The sequence below is a fragment of the Trichoderma breve genome, chromosome 6 (assembly GCF_028502605.1).
Source record: "Trichoderma breve strain T069 chromosome 6, whole genome shotgun sequence".
NCBI lineage: Eukaryota > Fungi > Ascomycota > Sordariomycetes > Hypocreales > Hypocreaceae > Trichoderma > Trichoderma breve.
In genome coordinates this window covers 156793-178181 of record NC_079237.1, presented here as the reverse complement: position 1 = coordinate 178181, position 21389 = coordinate 156793, and the positions used below count along the sequence as shown (strand labels likewise).

The 21389-nt window shown below is 48.0% G+C and overlaps 1 protein-coding gene across 1 annotated transcript; it reads left to right on the top strand.

Annotated features, from left to right (window-relative positions):
• Positions 1 to 1097: 1097 nt before the first annotated feature.
• Positions 1098 to 21283, top strand: T069G_08962 (AMP-binding enzyme domain-containing protein; the record flags this gene model as incomplete). Its single annotated transcript, XM_056176172.1, has 12 exons — positions 1098 to 2007; positions 2079 to 2422; positions 2553 to 4955; positions 5046 to 10789; positions 10955 to 14945; positions 15015 to 17528; positions 17586 to 17669; positions 17721 to 17769; positions 17821 to 18713; positions 18780 to 19659; positions 19726 to 19911; positions 19980 to 21283. The coding sequence occupies 12 exons, from the start codon at positions 1098 to 1100 to the stop codon at positions 21281 to 21283; spliced, it is 19302 nt and encodes a 6433-aa protein (XP_056024650.1).
• Between the last annotated feature and the right edge of the window lie 106 nt (positions 21284 to 21389).

Genomic DNA, 21389 nt, shown 5'->3' with positions numbered 1-21389 from the left:
CACGAAAGACGGAAGAAAACCTGTCAGAAGAAAAGTTGGTGTTGCCTGGGACTTTCCTCCGAGAGTATGGTGTAAGCACAGCCGCTATAACCGCACATCGTCATCCTCATACACGGGTAGTTTGGATGTGAACTACAGGCTATGGACTTACTTCGCAGCTTCATACGGAATCCCACCACTCAAGGAGATTAAAATTCAGAAGGATCATCGGCAACCACTTTTGTTTAACTACACGAGGAAGCCCTGTCTTGCGGCGCACAGATTTCATTATCCTTGCACCTTATGCCGCATGCCGCATCCGATGTAAGCAGCTTTGGGCTATTGACGGTGTCCGTCAGTGGATGAGCTGCCACACTTGCGGTACTTGGGAATAGATCTGGATTGCATCCCGGGGTTCTTTATATGGGGTCGAATCTTATGTAGTATGCTTTATGGAGAGTATGAACAGGGGGTGCCATCGGAAGAAAAGCGTAGATTAATGCACCAGCTTGAAAGAGGCGTGGGCACGGCTCTTCCAAGCCGGACTCCGGAATCCTGAACGTAGAGCCAAGAGAGCAGTAGTTGGTAAGCCAGTAACCAATAATGCCTGTACCAATACGGATGACTATAAGCTCCGGAGGAGCCCATGTACTCGTATGTGCCCGTTACTTTATCAGATATGATGGGCATATCCCAGTTTACAAACAGGCCCATGATGGGTACTACTAACCGAAGCTATTATGGAACCCGGCATCCGGCGTAGTAAATCCATTCACTTTATATCGCTCCATTCAAATAAAAAAAGGCGCGGACCGAACTTAGAAAGGTCCCCGGGAATCCGGAGGAGATGTCTTCCGGTTGGACCGAGGCGTAGAGAGCTCCGGTATCCAATATTAGCAAATTTCCTATGGAGATTGCCTCTACAGATCCCTCAGTATTAGGTTATTAGAAAAGTCAGTTTCTTTAAAATGTAAAATGAGTTTTATGCCTTCTCTTTGGATGATAAGTTGTGCAACCGCGACTAGAGCATTGCAAAATATTTCTCGCCGAACTTTGACCTGTACCAAAAGCTGACAAAAACACACATGTCTAGAGTTTGAGAAAAAGATTCATTCAGAATGTATTCAACAATAATAGACAACAATGCAGCTTTGGCGTCGGATCTCTGCATCAACAGCCTTTTCACTGTCGTTGTAGCGCAATATGGCAACAATCTGGCCATTAACTTCGAAAATGTGGATAGACTGACCTATAGACAGGTAAGTAAATATGTTGACTTCCTCGCTGACGAACTCAAATATCATATTTCGCATGGACAACTCGTCGCCGTCCTTCTTCCACGATCACCGGCCCAAGTGATCGCCATCCTAGCCATTCTCAAACTGGGCGCTATTTATGTTCCAATCAATCCAGAGCTACCCAAAGCCCGGATTGGGAGCTTGATATCTTCGGTGCCGATTGAAATTGCCATTTGCCTTGCGGAAACTGAACATCAATTGCCGCACAAAGTACTGCCATTGACGCTCAGCGGCAAATATGGACATGAATCCAGGCTGAAATTCCCCAACAGCCACCGGGACACAAAGAATTGCCTACGAATTACAACAGACGACCTTGCAACAATTCTGTTTACTTCGGGTAGCACAGGGCAGCCCAAGGCCGTCAAGCTAACACACAAGAATTTGATTCCACAAGCTAAATTCTTGGCGAGAGAGTTGGGTCTTGATAGTTCAAGATCAGTATTCCAGTTCTCATCTTGTTCTTTTGACGTTCATCTCCTTGACATTCTGTCGGCTCTCCTCTCAGGAGCACAGCTCCATCAAGCGTCTCAGAGCGCTATTTTATCAGATCTTGAAGGACAAATTATGAGCTTCAACTCAGACACTATTCAATTAACCCCGAGTGTGATCTCGACACTGCAGCCACACAACGTTCCATCCATCAGATGCATGGTGACTTGTGGAGAGGCGTGTACGGAAGAGATTGTCAACACCTGGGGTAACCGAATAGTATTATTAAATATATACGGTATTTCTTGAGCTTAACTCCACCCATTTAGATCTTTTTGACTCTGAGCTAATACAGTGTTTTCTCAAAAGGCCCTTGTGAAGCTCCTACGACGAGCACTAAAAGGCTACGACCGGGAACCTCACCCAGTTGTGTTGGAAAACCTCCGTCATATGCAAATATTGCTGTGGTCAACGAGAAAGGACAATCTCTTCCCCCAAACCATGTTGGCGAAGTACTAGCATATGGCGAGACTGTCTCCCAAGGATACTTCAATGGCGAGGTTCAGGAGAAATTTACGCGCACAGTACGTTCTACAACGGGCGCGACACAATCAAGTGGATGGTATGCAACTGGGGATTTCGGGCTGATCGATGAGATTGGAGAGCTGCACCTGCGCGGAAGAGCGGATGACCAAATAAAAATTAGTGGACAGGTAAGAAAAGTCTCATGGCACCCGTCTCGCTGGAAGTACATACGTCGCTGGCTTATGTCGCCTTCTTTTAGCCTTCTTTTTGGCTTCAAATGGAAAAAACACGATACTAACGTATAATTCATCAATCAAGCGCATCGAACTTGGAGATATTCATCAGGTCATCCATGGGATCCCCGGCTGCGGACGTTGTGTGGTACTTGCTCATACTGTTAACCAGCGTGCTGGTCTCTATGCAGTAGTATCCACCGATCCTGGATTTGGCCAGCCAGGAAACACGATTGTGATAGCAGATGGACATGGCAATCTTAGAAAGGAGATCTTTGCTTCTTGCAGAGCCAACTTACCTGCTTATATGGTCCCACAAGTCATAATTGTCAAGTCGCTCCCTCGGAATGTCAACGGCAAGGTCGACGTTAGCCAAATTCGGACCTTCTTGAGCTCTCGTCATACTTTGGACGAAATGAGGCTTGACAAGTCGGAGCAACTGTCGGAATATGGCCACCAAGTCGCCAGTATCATCCGGAAGCGACTGCAACAGCTTGTTCCTTCAAAGGACGACCTCCTAGAATGGGGATTTAATTCTATGGACGCTGTCTGGGTTATCAAGGAATTGCATGAAAAGACTGGCCACCGAGTTTCGATCACCGAGCTGCTAAGCCACCCCACGATTGAGTCGATTGCAAACCAGATAGAATCAGTTTCTGTGGTCCGCACCTCTCACGCCAGGGAGCCTACGCCTATGCCAAGGGATTGGTATGTTGCTTCACCAGGACAACATAGTCTATTCCGAGCCACAAAGGTTTTCGGGAACAAGGTGTACACCTGCAAAATTGCCTATGAGATTGCGGGAAGCTTAGATCCGAGTCGATTTTTGGATTGCCTTACGGAAAAATATGCCCAGCATGCGATATTCAACACGTCTTTTGTGGAAGACGAAACAGGCTTTAAAGAAGGAAATATCGTTGCTCGAGTGAAGCCAGATACTTACAACAGACCTCGTGTGTCATTCTTTGCCTTCGAACAGTCGCGTCGTACTCATTCTTCTGCTACATCGACTGGCGTTTCTTTGCTGGAGGCTGTATATGACTGGGAAATGAGCCAAGAAACAGACTTGGACATTGAAGAAGGACCCGTTGCAAGCGCTGCTCTTTATCAGACTGATAAAGACGCCAATCAATGGCTTGTAATACTAACGTTTCACCATATGGTGATTGACGAGTATTCGAGCAATACCTTCTGGTCTGAACTCATAGATCTGTATCAAGCAAAAAACCCCACAGCCATGATAACTCCGACCAAACGAATAGACTATAGCCAGTACGCCACCATCTACCGAGCCATACTCGAGTCGCGTGGGACTTCCGATGGCGACTGGTGGCGCGATGTGTTTCGAGGCTACCGGCCGCAGCCGCTGTTTCAAGATGCCATCGGAAATCACAGCGAACGTTTATCCGGATACGATGTCGCAGCAGACATTTACTGGAAAACATTGCCTCAAAGGGAGGCTACTAGACTGACAGCGCGAAGGGGAAACGCCGCCAATACTTTTGGTGCCTGGCTGTCACTTGCGCAGCTATTTCTTTCTCGGGTGACGGGAAAAACGGAATACTTGCTCGGTGTCCCAACATCAACTCGGTCGGTTGATCCTCGCTTTGTTAGTGTTATGGGATATTGTATGACACTTGCAGTTCTCCCTGTCTCTCTCGATTTGGACCAAGACAGTCTGGTATTCGAGGCAGCCACGCTGGAAAAGTATCGCCAATGCGTCACCCACGATCAGCGAGTTGAAGACATCTTGAGTTGGCTTGTAGAGGAGAATCAGACAGAAAATACTGCCAACGTAGACGCACTGTTCGTTTATCACGACCCGTTGGATTCGTCTCTTGACCTGGGAAATTCAGGGCTTCACTACAAGAAACTTGCCGATGCGACTGGTGGGAGCCACTATCATCTTATCCTGCATTTGGATAACTCAGGGCCCTCTATTAGGGTCGGATTTGAATACCGAACAGAGTCATTCAGCACAAAGTTCATTGAAGCTTTGGCACAGGCCTTTACAGAGTTGGTGGTTGAGTTGTCATGCAGCGATGAGCAGCGCTCAGTCGGGGAAATTGTCTCAACAGCGCCGTCTCAGGCTCTTCAATTTGCAGTGGAAGCTTCAACAAGACAAGCTGGGCCCGTGCTACAAGAGCTCAGAAGACGAGGCGAAAATCTCAACATCATGGACCATATTTACATGACCGCGTCAGTAAACCAAAACGCAATTGCAATTGCGACAGCTGAGCGGAATGTGACTTATCGGCAACTTCTTGAGCTGGTATCAGGAGTCGCAAGCAAGCTGCGCCGAGAAGGAGTCAAGACTGGCGACGTTGTTGTCTTATTTATGGATAAGAGTGTCGAATACTTGGTTTCCGTACTTGCTCTCATTCGTATCGGTGCTTGCTTTGTCCCCCTCGATATTACGAGCACACTGGCCGTGAATAACTCAAAGCTGGCCGTCCTTGCCCCTACACTGATACTTACTCGTCGACATGTAAATGGGACTGTTTACGAAGATGAGAACTATTATCGAAAACTTGATGCGTCATCAGTTAGACGCATCGCCATATCAACCCCTCCTCAGGTTGACCAGCTTCATCACAATGTCCACGAAGCAAAGACATCCACAACAGAGCTGTCAGCTGATGCATACATTGCTTTTACTTCTGGCTCTACGGCTGAACCAAAATGCTTTCGCATATCACATCGCGCCCTGGCATCCTCTATCTGCAGCCAAGTTGAGGCTCTTAATATCTCAACCGGACATAGGGTGGCTATGCTGACTAGCCTTGCGTTTGATGTTTCTTTAATGGAGATATTCTGTACCTTTGTTGCGGGTTCGACACTTGTTGTGGCTCCACACGATCAATTCATTACTTCACTGGCAGATACGCTGAGGAATATGGCTGTAACTCACGCGATCGCCACGCCGACGATGCTTGCTGCCATTGATTCACCATCAGAAGTCCCCTCGTTAGAGTCTATCATCCTTGGAGGAGAACCGATCCCAAGTGTTTTGTACGAACGATGGTGGGGGAATGTGGACATTCGAATCTCGTATGGGCCGGCTGAAACAACGATTGCTACCCACGACTTCATCGTTACAACCAAGCCGACCACCAATTCTTGCAATATCGGCAGACCGTCCCCATCCGTGCGGGCCTTTGTTCTAAATGCACAACACAACCCTGTTCTTCCTGGTATTCCAGGGCGTTTATTCATTGGGGCAGCGGAAGATGGTAAATATGATCAGCTAACTTCTGGTTATATCTCGCCGCTCTCTGCTAATAAGCGTCTGGTGGACCATCCAAAATTGGGCAGGCTCTATGACACTGGTGACATCGTACGATACGACCTCCAAGGGGCTTTCACCCTTATCGGTCGTACTGATGACCAGGTTAAGATATCCGGAGTTCGATTCAATATTGGCGATGTTGAAAAGACCATCGATGTGTTCGTGGGTGCTCGACGGAGATGTGCAGTGGTTATCTCTGAGACTCAGCCTGGCAATAAAGCTCTAACATGCTTCATCGAGTTTTCTGACACAGATGGTTCGATTACAAACCCACCGGAGCGCCACGCTACAACAGCCTCTATCATCCTGTTGCTCAACAATGCGCGACGAGAAGAATTGGCCGCACTGCGTGATCGGGTGTCTGAAGCGCTTCCAACTGCTATGATCCCCAGATACTGGATCCCAGTCAAGGAATTGCCCGTGTCTCGTACGGGAAAGATTGATAGGCGGCGATTAAATGAGGAATTGGCATCCGCTCATCGCCACGGCACAAACATTGAAGCATACAGCAGCCTCGTCGCCCAAATTTCTCATCTCCATGAAGCTAGAGATGACGAGGAAGTCATTAAGAGCTCTCGAAGCCTACAATATCCAGCTAGCGGACCTGTTTCATCCTACAGAGAGAGACTGAACGATGAATTAATGCAATCCCTCATCATCGCCTGGACGGAGATTTTACCTATCGATGAGGCACAAGTTGACATTCATAGGTCATTCTTCAAGACGGGCGGCGATAGCGTGTCGGCTATTCGTTTCTGTGCCCGAGCGCGGAAATTAGGCATTCGAGGTTGTACTGTGGCGAAGATGCGATCCAATCCCAGCCTCTCACAACTTCACGATGTCCTTGCTTATGATAACTCTTCTCTGCTGTCAAACGTGCTATCATCGGATGACGAACCGACAGATGAAGCTTCCGGTCTCACGCCGCCCTCTTCGATGCCCTCTACGCCAACAAGTTCAGGATCCTCATTTGTGAAATTGCCTGGAGCTACCGAATTCACTGCTCTCAGTATATCCGGACAATCTGTCTCCACTACTGATGTTGATGATGAAGAATTTACTGGCATATTTCGACACGTGGAATCCTTTATGAATACCTTAGAACTATCACAAGAGATTGCGGCAGCAGGTATCAACGAGAGCGAGGTGGACGTTGTATATCCGCCTACTGCCATGCAGTCATCCATGGTTCAGCAGTCTTTACTAGACTCCAATTCAGGCGTATACCATAGTCAACTTATCCTCCACCTCGAAGGACCAGTACAAGAGATGAAATTGAGAAAAGCATGGAGTGCAGTATGCAATGCAAATCCTTCACTCCGCACCATTTTTGTGCCCTTGGAACGTGGTCATGTACCCGGAGTGGCATATTTGGCGGTGGAGCTGAAGCAAAACGCACGCATTCCTTTGTTCGAAAGCCGTCAGCTTCCCCTCCCGTCATCGGAAATGTTTGAGGACCTCCTGGATCATGATAGAAAAGTAGGAATCGGAGCCACTACGAATATCCACAAAATGACCCTAGTTGAGAGAGGTCCTTGCGAGTATACACTTATCTTTACATGTCACCACGCTGTTTTCGATGGTTGGAGCACAACTACTCTGTTGAAGCAGCTTGGCGAGGCCTATTCGGGAACCTTGCCGCTGAAAACCAGCAGATCGAATGCTGAATACTTCACGCAGCAATTGACGCGTGATAGGGGTGCGTCTGAGGACCTATGGAGACAATACCTTGCAGGGGTTCAGTTGCCACAGCTTCCACAGCGAGAACACGTTATGGAAAGGCCGTCACACAAAAGGATAGAAGCGGCTCTTCAAACTGCTATTTTGAGCAGTGAGTTTCAAGCACGCGCTGAAGCTTTTGGTGTGACCCCTTTTACTATCGTACAATTGGCCTTTGCGCTTGCTCTTGAAGGCTCTTGGATTGGTCACAGGCCGTCTACTCGTGTCGGATTCTGGACGGTCACCAGCGGAAGATCACAAATAGTAGACGATATCAACGCTATTGGAAACTTCTTGAACACAATTCCATGCGTTGTGGCTCTTTCCTCGACTACTAGCGTCCATAAAAGCCTCCAAGCTACGTATAGAATGTTCACCAAAATGTCAGAGCACGATTGTGTTTCTACAACAGACATTTTGCGCTGTTTCGAAAAGCCCGAATGCGACATCGACGCTCTCCTGGTGTTTGAGAATCACCCAGATGCTAGCGAGCCACAACTCCACTTCGGCAGCAACATTCGGCTTAATTCAGTGGATGGACGAGAAGTATCGAGTCTTCCATTCGTTGTTGTTGTCGAGCCTGGACAGACTGAAGTCAAGATTATTGCCAAGTTTGATGAAGCACGACATCACTCTGGCTCAGTTAGACGAGTTCTTGATCGTTTCTCCACCATATTGAGCAACATTGTTTCACATCCGACTCTCGATGAATGCAGCCTGTCTAGTATAAGCTGCGATTATCACTATTCAGAGAAGCAGTTGGTCTTACAACAAGCAGTGAATTTGAGCCAGCAGTCTGGACCGCAGGAGACCCTGGTGTCACTTTTTCGCCAGTGTGTTGCTAAACATGGACAACGCAAAGCTTTAGCAACTCACTCGTCATGGTTGACCTTTGCGGAGTTGGATGATCTTACCGACCGACTGGCTATCTACCTCTCACGTCAAGACGATAGCAATTCCAAAATTGTTCCGATTGTTCTTGAGAAGAGTCCATGGATGGTCATTGCCATGCTTGCAGTCTTGAAGAGTGGGCGTGCCTACTGCCCACTTGAGTTCGACGCACCAAGCCACCGGATATCTTTCGCAATTAAGAGGCTCGGAGCAGGCCTAATAATCACAAACGAGAACGGTTTCCCAAAGTTGGCGAGCCTATCCGCCTGGGGTCATCCACAAATACTCGTGATTGACAACATCCAAACTCTGCTGGCTAACGCTGAGACTCGTACTTCTAAAGATGCGGTATCCTTGCTGCCTACATTACATCCTGATATGGCATGTTACGTTATGTTCACATCTGGAAGCACTAGTAGCCCAAAGGCGTGTACACTCACACACGGTGCTGTCGCCAGCGCAGTTCAAGCGGTTCAGCTACTGTATAACTTTGAACCATCGTCTCGCATCCTGTTATTTGCAAACTATGTCTTTGACGCTAGCGCGATCGATATCTGGGGCTCTCTCTCTTCCGGTTCTTGTCTCTTTCTTCTCCACGACGATGAACTGAAATCGGACCTCATTGGGCACATAGACCGTCTCCGGATTAATTGGATTCATCTCACTCCAACAGTCCTCCGAACTGTATCACCGGATCAAGTCCCCAGCCTCAAGACTATCATCCTTGGAGGAGAAATGATGGTTCCAGATCTTCTTAATATCTGGGCGAAGCAAGTTGATATCGTTGCTGCATACGGTCCAACAGAAGCGGCAATCCAAGTCCTCACTTTCCGCCCGAGTCGTTACCCTATCGACGAAATTACCTATACAGCTCTTCCAGGAAACTTGGTAGTGGTTGTCAACGAACGCCGCGAAATCTGCCATATCAATGAACCTGGTGAGATTGTGATTGCAGGGAAACAGCTTTTCGTCGGGTATGAAGGCAATAGCCTTGCCACCCAGGCGGCTCTTACGACGGTCCATGGATTTGGTGACTTCAAATTCTACAAAACAGGAGATCGCGCCTATTATTCTCATATAGGGGAAGATGGGAAGCCACATATACGCATCCTTGGCCGCGTAGACCATCAAATGAAGGTTTCGGGCATGAGAATAGCGCCTGAAGAAATTGAGGAAGTTCTGAACGCAGACCCGGATGTTGTATGTTCTGCTGTTGTCGCGAGCTATGGGAGATCTATAGACGCGCTGGTCGTTGGCCGGGACAATAATCTCAATGTGAACCGGCTCATGACTTTGTGTCGAGAAAGGCTCCCCGAACGGTTACGCCCAGTTATCCACCAAGTGAAAGAGATCCCTCTCTTAGCAAGCCGCAAAGTTGATCGAAAAAGACTGTCAACACTTCTGGATAATGTTATTGCATCGAAACCTGGCGGCCGTTGCTCAAGCAATGTGTCTCAAAATGATTCAGCAAAGATATCCGCAGTTACTGCGATTATTGAGAATGTTCTTGGGACAAAGGTGCTCGATGTAAACGCGCCATTGGCAAACTTGGGCTTGGATTCACTCGGTTTTATGCGACTTAAGCATTCACTATGTACCAAGTTTCATCTTCCTGATTTAACATATCGTCAGCTACGCAACATCGCTACGGCGGCCGGAATCGCTGATCTGGTTGGCACGGCTTCACCGTCGGCCGTCTCATCTGACCACGACGTTGTCAGTGTGGCTTCAGATGTGGAAAATGTGTCGCCGACCCGGGCCTTGGATGAAAAGTCTACGAAGACACCTATCAGGCGTACTGGTAGACTTTTGGCCCTTCCGAGTCAATTGGCTATGTGGGTAGCTCAGGAACGCTTACAAGATACGACGTACAATGTTCAGCGCGTATGGCGCTTCGAAGATGTCACTGCAGACGCCCTGTTGTCTGGACTCCTAGACGTTATCCACCGCCTTGAGATGTTCAGGACGACATTCGAGTTTGATCTCTCTGCAGGGAAGCTGTACCAAGTCGTTCATGATAAGACTCTCGTTGCGGTACAAATTTCTCGGATTTCACATATCGATATAGACGACTTGCGAGCAAGGTTTATACCACATAACTGTGCAACAATTGACCTAAGACATGGTCCTCTGGCCATATTCCATCTCATCGCTGATGGCAGGACTACTGTCCTTCACTCAACAATACACCACATTATTGTGGATGAGTTTACTAGCATCCAGCTATTTAATCTCATCCGATGCGCCGGTAGAGGCAGTTCCGACCCGTGTGCTTTTGAAGGCACTTCTTCCATCGCTCTCCATGCTGCTCAAACAACAAACTGCCACGACGAAAGCCACCTTAGCGAATGGAAACAGCGGATGTCCGGAGCAATAGGAATTGATACGGAATCTCACTATGAGGGCTCTTACGATCAACTAAGGTATGCTCTGTCATTGCCGACGGTGGAAGGAGGGAAAGACAATGTGTCATTTGTACATCTTCTCAGCTGCTTTCACGCGATTCTTCACCGTTATACACAATCTGATGATGTTACCACCATAATTCCCATTTCAAGTCGTGGGATGTTACCACCCCATCTCTGTAGGAGCGTATTGGGCAACCTCACTCATACAGCGTTCCTACGCAGTCGGCTAGGTAGTGAAGATTCACTTGAGGACTTCACAAAGCAGATCCGCGAAGGAGTGGATTTTGCCTTGGAGTCAGACATGGCCATCAACAAGGTGGCTTCTGCTTGTGGCCTGGACACAGCCAATTTCATGATTCAATTTATCATGCACGATGCTCAGTCATATGATGATATGTCATCCGATATGACTGATATGACTTTGGACCTCATCACCTCAGAAAAACCAATGTTTGACCTTATGTGGCATGTTTTCGCTCACAAAGATTGTTTGGATGTCTTGGTTGAATTCAATGAGCAGAAGTATGCCAAAGACGATATTAAAATTCTGGTACAGGCGTGGGAGAAAGTCATCGACAAGAGCAATTGCCAGGGTGGTCAATCGATATCTTCGATATTATCTACCATAATTCCCGAGGACTCACTTTTCAAGAAAACTGATTCCAACACAAAGTTGACAAAGCAAGCATGCGAGCTTCAAGTCCCACCTCCTTCGGATCTTACATCAAGCCACGAACATAGAGCCATTTCAACGCCCATCGACATCTCTGGTGGGCTCAATCAGCGCGCTATAGAGCTGCAGTCACTCGTCACAGATTCGCTATGTAGAGCTTTAGGCGTTACAGTTGTCGACCTCGATCAAAACCTCCGCGAAATTGGTCTCGATTCATTCGCTGCAATGTCATTTATCGCCAGCATACTTCGCGTCGAGCCAGAGTTGGAAATCAGCCTGAGAGACATTACTGCATGCCCATCTGTTCGACTGCTAGTTGACACTCTCGTCCAAAAGGATGGCCCACAGTCCAAGTATGATGAAGCCAGAGCGAGATTTGAGTCATTAATAAGAGAGTCTTTATGCAAATCTTTGGGCATCGCGTCGATTGACGGCCAAAGCAGCTTGCGTGAACTTGGCCTAGATTCTTTTTCATGTATGGCATTCATGGCCTATATGATTAGGCACGAGCCAGATATCAGTGTCAGCATGCGCGACGTTATGAGCTGCCCTACGATGGAATTACTTGTGGAACATTTCGCTCATAGAGCTTTGTCAGAGACTTGCGACAACAAGTCTGACGACGGAAGCTATGTGGCATTGGGAAAAGACATGCTCCAACGTCCACAACACGGTTTGGCAAGCTCAATGCAAAAAAGATTCTATCTACTCCAGGAACAGCTCGGAGACTCAACTTACAGTCTGCCAAGTGCATATCGTGTTCATGGTGTCCATTTATCTCGCGTTATTGCGGCTCTCCAAGATATTGTGACTGAGCACGACATTTTCAGAACACATTTTGATTTCACAGATGAAAGTGAACTACTGCAAATCGTTGATGAAACAGAGTGCTTGGAATATACCATCCATGATATTAGCAGCCATAGCGATGTGACAGCCGCTGAAGAGGTTACGAGGATTAGCCACGAAGAATGCATGCGCGAGTTCAACCTTGCCGAAGGTCATCTTGTGCGATGCACTGCTATTATTCTCCCTAACGGTGAACAGTATATAATCATCAATTTTCACCATTGTGTCGCCGATGAACGAACCATCACCGGCGTTTGGGAAGAGCTGTGTTCTGCTGTGACAGACAAGTCTTGTTCCAAGGAGACGGCTAACGTCGACGCTGGTTCGTACATCGACTTTTCCACTCGACACCACGAGATGCTCAAATCCAACAAGCTTGCAGAAGCTCAAACATTCTTCCAGAATTTGCTAGTTGGTCCTGAAAACTCGCATGGGTTATTTCTGAGACCAGGACCAGAGACAGAGAGCTATCCCGATGCTATTACAATCAACCGCAGCACGATTTTCGACTACGATCCAGTGCAGTGGGCTTACAAGTCGGGATCGACTCCTTTTGCTGCTTATCTGTTTACTTTCCAACTTCTTCTCAGTTTCAAGTCAGGCACCGAAGGGTCATCAGTTTTGATCCCCGCCACTTGCCGAGGGCCTCGGGAGCAGAACTTGTACGGATGCTTCATTAACACGCTTCCAGTGAGATTCACAAAACTGGCGGGCACATGCTCCATGACCGAAACTCTGCGAGACTTTCAGGATTGCCTCGCCAAGGTTCTTGAGTACTCCAGTATCCCATTTGAGAGACTTTTGGAGTCCATAGGCTGGGGTGCCAACGACTTCGATACGATCTTCACGTATCATAATGTACCGGTTGGAGCACGAGAAAAAGCCAGAACTGTTGAACCTTGCAAGGGAATTCTCCCAGAAGTACTACCTGGTCTCTCTGCAAAATTCCCGTTGGCTTTCACCATCACAAGAGAAATGACAAAAGATGGGAAGTCAAAGTTGGACATGAGCGTTGAGTTCAATCCGGATCGCATCTCAGAAGTCGAAGTCTTGGAGATATGCAAGGAATACGAATGCCTCTTGCGTCATATCCAAAAGCTGGGAGCATATGCTTCCTTGAACGATATTGAAGGTGCTTATACTAATAATAATACCTTCAATCATCTTACAGTTGCCACAAATGGAACGACTGGCGAGAGTGAATCTCACAAAGATACCAGCGTGACTCAGAGAGACTCTCGGTCTGAACTGCAGCCTGTCTCAAAGGTCCCTTCTTGGTTCCATGGCATGCCTAATCCCATAGTGGAAACAACCCCGTTTGCCGACGTCCAAATCCTTGACCAAGCTAAAGCCCGGCCTTCCGCCACTGCCATGATTTTTGAGAATGAAATCTCGATAACATACAAGGAGATGGTAGATATGATATCAGGCTTGGCTAGCTACCTGTCGACGCGTATTGGCCCTCAAAATATGCTGAACCAAGCTATCTGTATTGTGGGCGATGCGTCCATTGAACGAATCATTACAATCTTGGCGATTATGACGGCTGGTGGTGCTTACGTACCCATCGAACTGAACAATCCAATCGACTGGAACCTCACCATCATAGCAGACTGTGAGCCAGCTGCTGTAGTTTTTATCCCAGAAAAGGAACCCCTACGTGTTGAACAAGCTTCACAGCTTAGAGCTCAACTCAAGGCGAAGGGCATACTCTGTGTTGATATCGATACTCCGCTACCAATGTCATCGGAACCATTCAAATTGACCACAAAACGGCTACCGGAACATTTAGCCTACGTCCTGTACACAAGCGGCTCTACAGGAAAACCGAAGGGAGTAGCCATCCAAAATCATGCACTTCGGAATGCTACAGTCTCATTACGCCCGTTATACCGTCTGGCTCCGAACAAGCGGCTCCTACAGCTGGCACCTTGGACTTTTGATGTTTCCGTCATTGATATTTTTGGCACCTTGACTGTTGGAGCGACTCTTTGTATTGGTCGCAAGTCATGGATGCTGGACGATCTTCAGGACACTATGGCCATGCTGAGAATCACACACATTGCTACTACCCCCACTATTGCTGGCGCTCTGGATGCAAATGCACTTCCAGACGTTGAGTGTCTAGATATTGGCGGAGAGCCCATGACAGAGCTGTGTCGAGATGTGTGGGCTTCCAAGGCCACGCTTTTCAATATCTATGGCCCTACAGAGGCCACCGTCGATGTCCTTGGTCGACAATGCTTCCCCGATACGGACATATCAAACATTGGCCGGCCTTTGGAGAACGTTTTCGTCTATGTTCTTGATGATAAACTGAGGCAAGTCGGCATAGGAGAGGTTGGCCAACTAGCTATAGGAGGCCATCAGCTTGCGCGCGGTTATCTGAAGCCACCGGCGGGTGCCGCGGCTTTTGTAGACACAAAGGATTATGGACGCATTTACCTAACTGGAGACTGTGCGCGTTTCGAACCGGACGGCAGCATAGTTTGTCTTGGCCGTATGGATACTATGGTCAATTTGCGAGGCCTGCGAGTTGAGCTGGGAGCCATTGAGAGTGCCGTGAACAATGTGCTCGACCAGGGCAAAAGTGTTGTCATCATGGTTAAGCGGCCATCAGGCGATTGCCTTGTAGCCATTTTTGCGGATGCAAGTCTACAAACGAAAGGCAGCTTGAAACCTCTTTCATTGGCCGGTCTTCGCCCTCTCATACAAAAGTTACAGGCCTCGGTCAAGGATAAATTGCCAGCATATTTTATGCCCTCTTTATGGGTTCCGGTCAACGATATCCCGATGAATAACAATGGAAAACTGGACAGGAAAATGATCAAGAGTCTTATCGGAGAACTATCAGAAGAAGCTCTCGATGGTTACCTTCCCCAATCAGCAACGGATGAGAAGCTTGATAAAATTGACGACCTAAGTCGAGAATTGCCGAGTTCATTGCCTTTTCAACAATCGCGAGTCGATCAGAGTGAACTCATTCGAGACAACACGATCGGCGTCCAAACTCAAGATATTGTGATGCAAGCTCCGGGGAAAAGAGAGCAGGATACCTGTGACCAAACCGGGATGGCTGTCCGTGCTGCGTTCCATACAGTTCTTGGCACCAAATCCCTAGAGAACAACAGCAATTTCTTTTCTATGGGCGGTGACTCAATTTCTGTCATCAAACTCCGTTCAGCCTTTACAAAAGCCGGACTCAAGTGTAAGGTGAAAGACATCTACCAAAATCCAACAATTGGCGCCCTCACTCTATTCTTTGGCGGGACGATATCACAAGAATCGCCTAATGGGATTGACGCTACAGGGAGATCCGCTTCGAGTAGCACTGTAGCACAGGTCCCTACAGAACGGCCGCTTATTACAACACCAGCACCAACAACCGAGACTAGGATACAAGGCGCTTTTAAGGAAATCCTCGGAGATCGGCAGTTCCCCATGGATGCCAGTTTTTTCTCAATGGGCGGTGACTCTATATCTGTTATTAGGCTTCGATCAGTCCTCACAAAGGCTGGATTTACGCTTAAAGTAAAAGATATTTATCAGAACCCTACCATCACGGCGCTCGCAGATTTTTTAGACCCAAGCAGGTTTACCAGGAATAGTACAGACAACGGCAGTATGTTGCAGAGCTCTGTACAGTCATTGCCAAAGACAAAGAGTCAGATGGTCAGCAACCTTGTCCCTCCCACGCCAATCATTGATTGGTTCTTTGCTTCCCAGAGAGCTAATGAAAATTGGTTCAATCAAGGTCACATCATTAAGCTGAACAAGAAGCACACATACGAGGACTTCCAGAGGGCTTGGTCTAATATCGTCGAAGCCCACCCGATGTTACGTTTAGTGGTGTCGAAAAGTGCCACCCATGAACATGGAAAATTCATCGGTATACCCAATGATAGCACCAATCATACCTTTTTCCTGAGAAAGCGTTTATCGTCTATGGAGGAGCTTCCTGAAGAGTTTTCGAAGCTACAGTCGTGCCTAAATCTCTCCAGCGGGCGGATTTGCGCCGTTGGCGGGTTTCAAATAGGTGACGAACTCTACTGTGCGATATTTGCTCACCATTTGGCCGTGGACGTGGTTTCTTGGCACGTCATTTGGAGCGACCTAGAGGATCTACTTCAGGGGGACTCCATTGAACCGGAGTTCTCATCCTTCCCTGAGTGGGCTGAATATTTGTCCAAGAAGCGTCAAATCGCTGGGCAGATTCCAGCTCAAATTCACGCCCGCGAATATAACTCCTTCCTTACCACGGAACAGATGAAGCGTCTTCCAGAAAATACAGAAGCATCAGGCAGCTTTATGAATGTCAAAGTAGATGTCTCTACTCTCGACCTGAGACGTGAAGATACAGAGCCCGTTGACATGATGCTTGCCGGCCTAGTTCTAGCGCTTAGCACCTGGCAGAGACGGAGACCTCCGATGAATCAGGTTGAGCTTCACTTTGAATCACACGGTCGCGACTTGGAGCTGGAGGAGCTTGACCTAACCAGGACGGTTGGGTGGTTTACTCGCATCATTCCTATTGCATTCAATGTACCATTACAAGGATCTGTGAACGACTTTACTACCATGGTCCAGCAGACGCGAAAACATGCAATGTCCAGCGTCAATCTTGCTTCAGCAATTGAAACAGCTCCTGTAGATGGAATGGTTACGTTCAACTATCTGGGGCAGAGAGCGCGAACATCGTCCTACACCTCCTTTGAGAATGTAGAGATGGATCTCGGCATGTACCAATCACCCACAAATCAACGGTTTTCCATCTTGGACATTGAATGCAGTTTGACTCATGAGGGTCAGCTGGACATTGGCGTTTTTTACAGCACTGCAATTCACACTGCCAATGAGATACGCCAGCTGCTGGATTCTTGGTCCTACTGCATACGCAGCGTGGCTGATGAATCACAGGTTGATATTGCCGGTGTGCAGAGAATCGCCGTAGGTCGTGGCACTTCCGGGCCGCCTACTGAGAGTCTTGGGACGCCTATTGATCATAGCACCTACAGCATTCCTGAGTGCATGCAAGATCAAAAAGACGCTATTGAAGAAAGCATTGTAGCATGGAAGCTCAACATCCAAGACATCGAAAAAATGGCGCCTGCCACTGATGGACAGGCGGCGATGCTTCTAGCCAGCCTTGGATCTCGGTCATACATGCATTCATATAACTATGAGGCGAGTGACACAAATACTGACATTCAACGAGTACAACATGCTTGGGATGTCGTCTTGGGGCGTCATTCCATCTTTCGTACAATTTTCATGCCGCTCTCCCCGCAGGCAACCTACAATGAGAAAAGTCATCATAGCGACATACAGTTGGTGCAAGTCATTCTCAAAGCAACCGCGCTGCCTACTCCTCTCGTACAAACAGGCAAAAAGTTGAAGCCCATGCAACCAGGTTTCGCAAAGCAGCTATGCAGACTTCGCATCCACAAATCCCCAACCACGGAGAAAGTTATCTGTACCTGGACTTGCCATCACGCTCTCATAGATGGCTTCTCTATGCGTCTAGTGTTAGATGAGGTTCGCAGTGTCTATAATGGTCAGGCACTGGCGCCCCAAATTACTCAATTCAGCGACATCGTCGTATCCAGGTATGAGAAGGCACGCCAGGATCCAACAAGCAACGACTTCTGGCAATCACAGATGCGTGATATTGAACCAAGCATTCTGGTTAATCCATTGAGAGCGGACCAGGTGCCAACGGAGATGCAAAAGGCGATCCACGAAACTCTTATTGACCGCCACCAGCAATTCTGTTTCCCTGTAAGCCCCAAACACTTCAAACATGCTGCCCACTACAATCATACGACAATTCCGATTCTGTTCCACGCTGCCTGGGCCCTCACTCTATCCACTTATCTATCTACTCGAGACGTTGTGCTTGGTAGTGTCGTCTCTGGCCGTCGTGGAGAAGACATTGAGCGCATACAAAACGTAGTAGGACCATGCCTCAACACTGTCCCGCTGCGAGTGTGCGTTGACTGGAACCAAAACATGTGTCAATTTATCGAACACGTTACAGATATCTTCTTGGACATGGCCGAGCACGAAGATTTGCTTTCCTTAAAGCAGATTCAAGGCCTCTCTGGAAAGAAAACTCTCTTCAACTCAACACTGATTACCAACACGCCACTCAAATCAGAAAACATCGTTCAGTCTGGATTTCATCTCACCCTCAAAGACATGGATGAGGTGACTGATGTTCCTGTGCTCCTGAATATGTCTTGTGAGGAAAGTACTATAGTAGTCGATGCGCGTGTGCATGGAGAAGACATTGATGAAGAACAACTCTGTCGTATGATGGGGACGCTGGGCATTGTGCTCCAGTATGTTGCAGATGCCAGGCGCGATACTACCCGACCGCTTCAAAGCATGGACTTGCTCGAAACCACTCATCATCGTGTGATTGATGACTTAGTTTCTGGTCCACGCTTTCCCATCGAATATGACGGCCTCACCTGTTCGCAGCTACTTCATAGCCGTGTGAGCAGATCTCCAGATCAATCAGCTGTGGAATTATACCGAAAGAAGGGACAGAAACCGGTCGTCATGACTTACAAAGCTTTGTCAACCATCGTCGAGCTAGGTGCTAAGAGACTCCGAGCTGGAGCTAACCTAGAGCCAAAATCGCGGGTTGCAATCTTTCTGGATAAATCCACTGAACTCATTTGCGCTATACATGCCATACACCGAGCGGATTGTGCCTATGTGGCACTGGACATAGACAACCCACAGGCTCGTACTAAACTGCTACTTGAGCAGATTAGCCCATCTGCCATTATCTGCTCAAAGGGTACTCTAAAGTTGCTCCCACAAACATTCTTGGGGAATGACAAATGCCCCTTCATAGTAGCTGAACAACTCTTCAACCCAGCTACGCAATCTTCAAACGACAGCTACTACCTGCCTCCATCCACGGCCACTTCAGATGATGTTGCAGCCATTCTTTTCACAAGTGGAACTACGGGGACCCCCAAGGCTGTGATAATGCCACACCGTCAAGTTGTTGGTTATGGTATAATGATGGCAGAAGCCATTGGATATGGCAGTGACGATCGAGTGTTCAATTTTGCGCGTCTCGTCTTTGATGTCTCGCAAAGTGACATATTCGGAGCCATCTATTCTGGTGCTACACTGGTTCTCGCTCCTCAAACAGAGACAGTATCAAGGCTTCCAGCGCTGCTAAGAGAATCGGGTACCACAAGCCTGAACACAACGCCTTCTATTGCTTCTCTCCTATACCCAGATAGCCTTCCTCGCATTCGATCTCTCTGCCTAGCAGGTGAGATGGCTACAAAGGCTGTGTATGAGAGATGGACACCATATGTCAGAGTCATCAACGCGTACGGTCCTACTGAGGCCGTTGTAATCTCGTGGAAACACGCCACCGCTTCGAGTGACCCACGATGCATAGGACGCCCAAGTATTGGAATACAAATACACATCTTGGATGACCACATGCGCCGTGTTCCCATGGGTAGTATTGGGACAATTTGGTGCTCTGGAAGACAACTGTCAGATGGTTATTACGGTCGACCGGAAGAAACAACAAAGGCCTTCCGAGAGAACCCATATGGGCCTGGTCTCATATATAACACAGGTTAATACAACCAATCTCTTCCCTTATTCCTTATTATTAACATTGGCTAATTTATAATGAGAGCATAGGAGATCTAGGAGCATACGACTCTAATGGGGAGATAATGTACCATGCGCGGAAAGATCGCCAGATCAAGGTTAATGGTCGCCGTCTGGAGCTTTCAGAAATTGAGAGAACTCTTACAACTCGAAACCACAGCGTAGTGGTACTTCTACTGGATTCAAATCTTGTTGCTTTCTGCTGCAAACTGGATTCATCGAATGATGGGCTCACGGACCCAGATGGTACAGCTGGATGCGGGCTCAATGACAACATGGCTCAGACACTCGCAAGCACGGAAGCCCAAGCCCACCAGATGCTACCAAGTTTCATGATTCCAAAGTGTTTTGTCCCTGTTTCGGCAATACCGTTGACGGGTAACAGCAAGGTAGATCAGCTTAAGCTGCATGAAATCTACAAACAATGGAAAGCACAGCGCAGCATTCCAGTTCATGATGCAACAGCTTTGACACTACGACCCACGGCCCAAGCACCGGAAAAGTCAACATATGAACAACAGGTGCTGCCTCAACAACATGGGCGACCACAAGACATTGACTGGTCGCTGCGCGAGGATGATTGGAGCGACTACTTGCTTCCGTACTTCAACCCCAAGGCACCATTGGGCACGCAGCCGCGGCGCCAAATCTTCGCGTTCTTCGCTATTACTGGCACGTCGAAGCAGCACAGCATCTTGGCGCCCTATTTGCCTTCATTCAACCTCATTGGAGTTGAGAATATCTTCTTTCACCAACCCGATTATTACAATTCATTGCAGGCGATGGCAGTAGAGCACTCTGCGCTCATACGGCGGCAACAGCCCACCGGACCGTATCTGCTGGCCGGCTTCTCATTTGCAGGCCAGTTAGCGTATGAAGTGGCCAATGAGCTGCGCCAGTTAGGGGAGCACGATGTTCGTGTGGTCCTGATCGACTCAGCCGCCAGAGAGCGTGCTCCGACGAGGCCTGGTGGTGTAACCGATGCCGAATGCGAAAAGTTCTTCAAGGTGCCAACCACTCTCGAAGCTACAGCGGCTGGGCCCGAAGTCGTTGAGTATCGTCAAGGCCTTCTTAACCAAATCCGCCACAACATAACCCTGCACAACGAATACGTGCCACGCCCCTTCAACGGCAACGCACTCATTATTCCGCGCTTACCAAACCAAGGCGAGAGCTGGGATGGTGACGAAACCAATGGTTACGCAGAATTCGTACCGCAGGCTCGTTTACAGGTACAGACCGTAATAGCAGCTGACCATTTTGCCGTCATGGAGGAAGAGCAGTCTTTGCGCAAGGTTGGACAATTTATTGAGGAGTTTATGGCTGGTTTTTAATATATAGAGAGCATATGCGCAGAATACAGTGGCGTTGTCAGGTAGAATGGTGTGGAGCTAGTAAAACCTGAGGCTTAAGATAGCATTCAATACTTTTCTTTGTCTA